Genomic DNA, 8,905 nt, shown 5'->3' with positions numbered 1-8,905 from the left:
TTTCTCTAATTTTCATAAGCACTAACAATATTATTAGGTAATGACTTCTAAGATCTATCACCAGAAAACAAAACAAACAAACAAAAAAGATAAATTTAGTTTTAATTATCTTCACTTCTTGATATTTAAATTTAAAAAATCTTCAAAATATTGTTTTCTTTTTTCCCTTTTTACCAGAATCACATTATCAAATCCTACCTAAGTCTTTAGGCATAATCATTTCTAAGCACACTGACAAGAGTATTAAGATATTAAATGTACTTGTAACATTTAAAAACTGCCAAATGGTTGGTAATGATTTTGTGATTTTTCTTTTCTTTAATTTTTATACTAAATTAGTCATTCAGTCACCATACAAATTTAGCTTATAGTAGCTTGAACACTTGAAATCAGATTTCAGAATTAATGTTTAAAATTTTGACCTTTTCAGTTACTAACCAGTACTGGTGACTGACTTGCTTGTTTCATCAGCTTACTTCATTATACTAAGACAGGTGGTATTTGTTTAACAACTTTTGGATTTTCCTTTGTCCATATTTTAAAATTTCTATGAGTCTTATTTGGGAAGATGGGTGCATGAGTATCCCAGAACTCTTAAATGCTTATTGGCAGAACTTAGGTCCTTAAAGAAATCAGTTATGAAGGATTTTTTTCTGATTAGCCGATAAGTTTAATATGAATTATTTCAGGTTACCTATACACTCATATTCATTGTGTCATTTATAAACCAGCAGGTGGCAAACTTGAGATTTTTTTATACTATGACTCTTGTTAAAGATGTACAAGTATTGAGCCATGTATCACTGGATCTCATGAATAGCTCCTTTGTTGTCCATGATTTAAAAATTAAACCCTCTAACTGTAGAGCCACTGGTATTTGGATAGCAATGCACTTTATTTATTTATGTATGTGTTTAGTTTTAATTTGATTTGCAGTTTCATCCTATAATTCTTTCTCTAAAAACCAGTTTTGAGACATAAAAGATGCCAATTTGAATCCATTTTTGTTATGATTTCTATGATTAAGAATAAATTTTAGTGGTCCTTTTGTTTACTTTGGGGGAACTTTACATCATTTAAAGGGGCATGTAAAATTACTTTGCTCCCAGAACATGCAGTATTCTTTTGAAAGTTCTAACAGCATTGATTCTCATGTTTTTAAACATAAAACATAATTTCCTCTATGTATAATTATTGGTTTTATTTTATTCCTCTAAATATTTCTGTATAAGTAAGTGTAATTCATTGGTAGTCACTGATAAGTGAAGATAGATTTAATTTCTTCTGTATACATTTGATTTTTAAAAGTTATGAGTTATGCACCAGTTATCTAGGATCAATCAAGATTGATTATATTCAGGCATATGATTAAGCTGTGGGGGCATTTAAGTGAACATATTTCTAGGCATCGCATTCAGAAATAATACAACCATAATATATGATTTACTTATTTCTTTCTCTTTCTGAAATCTATCTATTGTTAACACTACTTGTATGTCCTCTACAAAATTAATTTCCCTTCCTTAAGTCACACTCCTTCCTGTATGTCTGTATTGACCAATCTATTTGAACAGTTACTCTAGTTTGTTATTCTCTTTCAAATGGGGGAAGAATTAAAAAAAAAAAAGAAAAGAAAAGGAGTGACTAAAGACAAACCAAAGCTCGGCAACCTAGATAGTTCATTATTTATACATACAAATTGGATCATTTAGATGATTTCTACAAGATTTAAATAAAATAAACTGTGCCTCATTAAAACCAAAAAATACTTGAAGGATTCTAACAACTGGCTGTTTGGTGGACTGAGTTTTCAAGACGTGGAAAATGAATTCACTAATTAATCAACATAAATGTTTGAGTTGTTTTCCAAATATCACAATAACTGAGGACTATTAAAGGCCTAATAACTTATAATTCTTCCTTCCTGCTTTTATATTTTTTAAGGTGAGAGGACTCAATTCTTTTTAAATGTGGAATATAAACACATCATAAAGAAAGTAAATTATAATCATTTGATAATTTAATAGTTTAGTTTAAACGATTAAATAAGCCCCAAATCAAATTTAAGAGAAAACTGAAATTGACACTTAGGCTATACAATATGTATCACTCAGCTTTAGTGATCTCAGCATTAGGGCTTTAAAAAAAGAAACTTCTAATCAGAGAGATGCCTACATTGCATTAGTCTGTGTGTATGCAGAGGACAAGATGCCCTGGTTTGGTCTAGTATATCCTCACTCAATCCTCCTCTTTTTTTTTTTTTTTTTTTTTTTTAATTTTTTAATGCTTATTTATTTTTGAGAGACGGAATGCAAGTGGGAGAGAGGCAAAGAGAGAGGGAGACACAGATTTTGAAGCAGGCTCCAGGCTCTGACCTGTCAGCACAGAGCCCAACATGGAGTTTGGGCCCAGGAACTCTGAGATCATGACCTGAGCCAAAGTCTGATGCTTAACAGACTGAGTCACCCAGAAGCCCCTCTCCTTTCTTTTATTTTCCTCTAATCTATCTCCAACTGTGAAACTCAGTTTTTGAGAAAGATGGCCCACATCCCAAAAACACCTTCTCATCTCCCTGTTTCCTGAGTCTCCCTGATGAGATGCCTTGTGATTTTTCGTGAAGTAAAATCAGAGATATGAAAATGGGAAACAGACACAGTGATTTCCATACTTCTACAACAACATGTGCATCAGATTATAACACAAAAACACCTAAGCTAGGGTTGGCTCCTGCCCTGATGACTCTGACAACTGTCAGTTGTTCAAAGAGCCAGATTTTTGTTTTTAATAATGCCCTTTCCAACGTAATACTTAAATGTACACATGTCTTGAATTTCAGTGTGAACACAGGGTCCTAGTCATGCTCAAATCTGGCGATGCATCCCAAACGGATAGCAGTGCTACTGGATAAGAGCAAGGGTCTGCTGAAGAAGAAGGACCACCAACATCCCCACTAAAGTGTGTTCGGCCCATTGCGTCTCCACACCTCCGCCACCAACACGCAAGGGACTTGTGGAAACAAAGGAGAGTTGACGCTCCCTATGAGCAGGCTTGAGTCTAGCTCTTTAGAGTGTGGAATTCCTGGGTGAAAGTCCATAGGGGTCCTAGTGAATTTAGGAGTCTGGCCTTTCTCCATCCCTTCGGCTCTCTCTGCCTTTCTATTTCTTTGCCCACTGTGCCCCCACCCTACCCCGTGTATACGCAAAAGAAAGTTTTACACAGAATGAGCTCCGCGTTGACGTAGGCATCCCTCCCCTTCCATCTGGATACAAACCCCAAGGGAGCAAGCAGGGGAGATGCGAAGGCAGGGATCGCGAGGATCATTGTGGTTAGGGTCCCCAGGGGGGGCCGATCAGGAGCCAGCCAAGAGTATTGGTTCTAGACCCACAAATAGATCAGGCTTTTCCCTCCTCCATCAACCTCTCAAATCCCAATGAGGTCACTGAAATGAAAGAGAATCAGAGCAAGAGGCAGGGGGAGGAAGAGGACGACGAGGAGGGAGAAGAAACCCAGACGGAAAAAGGCCATCAGACAAGGTCGCTTTTTCTGGCGACACAGCAACTACGAGGAGCGTGGTGCTGAATATATCCGCCCGCTCAGCCTGGGGACCGAGGGACTCGCAGAAGCACTTTGTGTTACCACGAAAACAAAGGAGAGGAGACGAGAGCGAGAGGGAGAGAGAAGCTCTGAACAGTTCCGCTTTGGATCTCTGGGAAGCAAGGCTCATCTCCTTGGCAAGGAAAGAAAGGGAAGCCTGAAGGGTCTGGGAGGCTACGAAGGAAGCAGGTTTCCTGCGGAGACTTGGGACGCGGCAGAACTCTGGACAGCGCCTCTCGAGCAGGGCTCCTTACTCCTGGCTCCGCCAGGTTTCTGGCTCCTTCCTGAAAGCCCTTCTGCGGGTACACTCTCCTCTCCTGACCCCGACCACCGAACCCGGGAAAATCCGACGATCTCTGTCAGAACGTGCCAGGGGGCGGAGCGACTCTTGCCTCTGGCCCGGTCAGGGAAGAGGGTCTCCGGTTCTGGAAATCTAGTCCTTGTGGAGAATGCTTCGCTGGTGAAGAAAGAAAAGTTTTGGGGTCTGGTAGGGGGCGGAAGGGGTAAGGAGGATAGTGGAAGAAAGAAGGTGGATGGTTGGTTTCCCTCTCTGATCTGGAAGGAATGATGACCGAGGAAGGATGTGCACCAGCGGCCAGATTATTGGGAGCCTCTTGGTGCTCTCTGTGCTGGAGATAGGGCTGGGGGTGTCCAGCGTGGCCGTGGGGGCGGTCAGCTTCAGCCTGGCCCTCCGAGAGCACAAGCCGCAGCTCGGAGACTCGTCCCCGGTATGGAGCGGGGTGTGTGTACGTTGAGCCATTTCACTCTCTCTTTACCTCTTTACGGTGATGGTCAGTGTGCGTGCGTTAGTCACTCCCTCCCTGGGGAAGAAAATCATAAATCTCTGGCTTGCATGTAGGTTCTTGTTGGCAGATTATTCCTCTTTATGTTTGTCCCTTTATTTACTAACTGGCTTTTTCCCCCTCACCTTGCTTAAGACCAAATTAAGTGGCTTTGTTTAAAGTGGTGGTGGTGGTTAGGGGGGTTCAGCAGTTTCCCCTGGCTGAATCTGCAAAAGGCTGCCTAATAGTGCTGATTAGGGAGTCACACCTGTCAAGGGCAGACTCACTTAGCCTGTTTCTTTTACAAGGAATATCAAAATGAAAGTGTTACATCATTTCGTGTATCAGGAACAAGCAAGGGTAGATTGATGCATGTATTTCTGGGCAACAGTGTCCGACTAAAGGCAACACTGATAGAAGAGAAAGAGAAATGTGGTATGCGTGTAAAAGGAATATTTTATCCCAGAAAACACTGCTCTTAATTTTTCTTTGCTAGCTTTCTGATACTTCACATCTAAAAACTCTTCTGTAAGTTCCAGGCAATAAGTTAAACAATAAATGGTAGGATATGTAACTACATTCTAATTGGAGAATAACTCGGCTTAAAGAGTACCTAATGCTCAGAGAGAATGTCATAATTTCCTCTAGGTCAGATGTCAGACCCAATGACCTTCTTGTTTACTGTGGGTGGAATCTCCAGGAAAGCTTTAGAGAGTCTTCCCTTCCACCAAAGACCAATAAAATAACTCAGCACTATTCCTAGTGTGGCCCTGATTGTGAAAAATCATTTTTTTTCTTCTCCTTTGAGTATATAGACGCTATATCCTTCTTGGTTTCTAGCTTGATTCCAGTTTTCAAGATAATTTAATAGGATGTTGTTCTGTCACTGATGATCAGTAGGTGTTATTAACAATCATGGCTTGAGTATTTTTGTTTTAAGTCAATGAAGAAGAAAAAAGACTATTTGTTTAAGAAAAATCGTTTCAAAGTAATTCAGATTTGAGAGACCTTCCAGCATTCCTAAAACCAGTACAGTTGTGCTGTGGAAAATTAGTTTTTATTTTTTAATTTTTCAAAGTGAAGCAAATGTTTTTAAACTGCAGAAGTTAAAAGGAAAAGTAAAAATGGTACTCAATTCTACCACTGAATGTTTCCAAAAATCCTTGTTCTGAATTCAGTAACTTACTATCATCTCCAAATAATTACTTTTTTCTTTATTATGTAAATTTTATCCATATACATTTTAAACTTAAGTATGAAAGGCTAAAAGGCAAATCTTAAATTTGAGAACTTTACATCTTATATGTAATAGTGATTATTTTGAGAGTTGTAGTTATCACTATTTAAACAGAATTAGTCAGACTTTAAAACTTCTATCAGACAACTATCAAAATTGAATATAATATCAACATTTAAAACAAATGGGGCAAAATGTGACCTTTTGATGACTTATGAAGGAGAATCCTCAAATACTCTTCAAATCACTTCCCCTCTTAATTTTGAGAAATTGGATGAATAAACATAGGTTGTCTCTAAGTAGAATTAAAGCATCCACTTTATCTTTAAGAATTAAAAGAATGGTTACTTTTGCTTGGCATCACATAAGGAAAATAGATTATTTTTTTCTCTTCCCAGACAACGTACCATTATCTAAATGAGCCAACATATGTATTTGTTACCAAAAATGAAAGTTTTGAATCTGCCCAGTAAAAAGCAAATAAAATAATTATTTATATATAATATACATATAGTCATCATAAAGAATTATTTCCATCTTTAACTGGCTCTTTAGAGTAACCAAAATTCACCTAGGGTGCTCAAACAACAGTTCTAAATTCTATTGTCTGATTCAATAAATTTTTTAAAAAATACATGTGATTGAATGAATGGATTGAAACAGGAATGCCCCAATAAGTCCCTTTTGGGATCACTTTTATAAACTCAAGTTAAAAAATCAAATCTTTGAAGAAATACTCAGTTTTGATCATTATTTATTAAATTATAGACTTCCTAAATTGATTTTTTAAATTGTTTTTCAGAGGTCATTTGTGATATAATCTCAATTATCTCTTATTTCTGTCAATGATGAATTCATATAACCAGTATTTATAGAGGGCTAACCATGTGCATTTTACTATTTAATACAAAGATTATTAAGATAAGTCAGAATAACTAGTAAAGCAGACAAGATGAGTATATCACTAACTTTATCAATGGTGAGAAATTAAAGTTTGACCTCAGAGAGATATAGGGGCAGATATAAGGGTGAGAGTATGCGGTGGTCAGTGAAATATCCATGGGATAACAATTACTTTTCTCTTGATCTTGGAAGCTTATTGGGACTTGTAATTTATGTATCACAGTGTTAAGTAATGCATCACAGAGTGGACTCCAAAGTCTGCCTGGGTGCGGATCTGTCATTTATTATCGAGTTAACATCCACAGTTCTCATATTCTGTAAAACAGGGCTGTTAAAAGGCATAAATGAAATAATGCTCTTAGTAAATATATGGTGTGTAGTGAGCACTGAATAAATGCAAGCCACTAATACTGGGTGCACAAACTGGCAGAAGGGCATAAGAAAGGAAAGCCTTTCAGACAGCATGGACGAAGGCACAAACTGGGATGGGATGTGTTATGTTCCAGAAAGAATAGGCTCTTCTATTTTTCTGGGGCTTATGTGTGAAACGAAGATAAGGATGGAAAGAGTGGTTGGGGCCAGACCATGCGAGGCTGTGTGCCAGTCTAAGGCAATAGATTTATTGCCTCATATTTTTAATAATAATAATAATAATAATAATAATAATACCAATTCATACTTCCCAAAGAGATTCAAGGAGAAGCAGAGAAAAACTAGATTAAAAAAATTATTAATCTCTTTGGTATTTTATGAATTAAAACTATGTGTTAGTTATAAACACTAGCTGGGATTTTACAATAATTAACCTGTCACAATAACCACAGTCTATAATCAGAGTGTGCTTTGATTGGTGCCATGAAGTTTTTTTCAATACATTATTGTCATTATTACAAGATGTCTGAATTAAATTTTAGAAATCAATAGAAATAAAACTGTACTGTGAAGGAATTATTTTTTTATATATGGACTCTGACATAAGCTTTTTATCTAGTCAAGTACACTAAGAATTCAGGCAACTATTTTGATCTTTGAACCCAAATATGCAAATTTTTCAAAATGTGATTTAAAAATTAAATAGTAAAATAGAAGTCTTAGAAACCCAGGGGATGGATGCTTATATTTCTAGTCACTGTTTTATAATGAAGCAAAGGGTGATCAGGTTCCTGTCATCGGTTTAAAGATGTGGCCAATAAGCAGGAAAAAAAATTATTTCGCTATAATTTCATACAGAAAGAAAGTTATAAATCCCTTATAGGATTTTTGCTTCTTCTTGTTCATCTGTTATAGCTGATATAGTAACCTTGTTGAAAGAAGACATTACTGCTAGATAACTATGAATGAACTCTTGAGTAAACTGCTTTGGAAAAGACAGTCATGTGAAATATAATTGACGTGTAAAATTTATTGACAGAGTTCAATAGACAGGGCTATGTTTCCAAGTTGCTGTATGATAGTTATATTTCCCCATCAATAATGAATCTGTAATGGAAATGGACTGTATTTAGTACTACACAGATTCATGGTTCCAAGAGAATTTTATTTTGCTGCGCTAGGTTGGCACTTGAAAATGTAGAGATTCAGATGGTTGTGTCCAGAACAACATCTAGTGCTAAGTTGTATTTGAGATATAGCATGCTAAATTCCATCCATCTATATCTAATACTCATTCTATAAATCAAAAGTATTAAAAGAAACTTTTCTAAGCCTTGTTTAGCCCACAGTCTTTTAAATATTCAAAAAAATTTTTACCTTAAAATAATTAAAAGTTTGAATGACTTTGCTTATTTTTCTGGACAATACTTGACTTGTATATTATAACTTTCTCCAGATAATAAATCTGATACTTTAGGTGGGTAAAATTTATAGCATAATCAAGGCCACCTGTTATGTGGACTCCTGATTTACCATTGCAACAACTCAGCCAATTGGAAGTTTGTGTTGAAATTAATCCTACATTAGCAATGTAAGGGAGGTGCTATATATAAAATGATATCTGCCTCAAAGTGTTATTTTTAATTTTTAAATCTGTCCAATTCATTTAAGGAAAAATAAAACAATAAGGAGAAATAAATCTGAAACATTTGAAGTTACTTCAAATGCACAAAATTTGAAGCTAATGTGTCTCTAATCAGGTAATATATCAATTTTCTCCAGCTTCAAAATATATAACATAAGAGATTTGTATATCTGAGCATGAGATGAAAGCTCTGCCCCACCTTCATAAAAATTACAAATATACATTTAAAACCAACTTTGGAATTAATTTTAATTACACAAGTAATTCATACATATTCTCATATCAAAGGGTTAAAAAAAGAATCAAAGCTGATATTCTCTTTCAACTCATCAAAATTAGCCACCATTATAAATTTAGGGTGTAATCTCACAG

General features: G+C 36.1%; 1 protein-coding gene across 4 annotated transcripts in view; it reads left to right on the top strand.

The window, feature by feature from the left end:
- Positions 1-4,175: 4,175 nt before the first annotated feature.
- TMEM196 (transmembrane protein 196) overlaps positions 4,176-8,905 on the top strand; it is a 49,991-nt gene continuing 45,261 nt past the window's right edge. For 2 of the 4 annotated variants that reach the window (XM_060632669.3, XM_060632667.3), the window contains exon 1: positions 4,176-4,322. In XM_060632669.3, coding sequence (XP_060488652.1) covers positions 4,176-4,322 — 147 coding nt within the window. Of the gene's footprint in view, positions 4,341-8,905 lie in introns of all 4 variants that reach the window. The other 2 variants (XM_060632668.3, XM_060632666.3) reach the window with 1 other exon arrangement.

Source organism: Panthera onca, chromosome A2 (genome assembly GCF_046562875.1).
Source record: "Panthera onca isolate mPanOnc1 chromosome A2, mPanOnc1 haplotype 2, whole genome shotgun sequence".
NCBI classification, from domain to species: Eukaryota; Metazoa; Chordata; class Mammalia; order Carnivora; family Felidae; genus Panthera; species Panthera onca.
The sequence above is the reverse complement of the archived record's forward strand: the minus strand, read 5'-3'. Positions and strand labels throughout refer to the sequence as shown.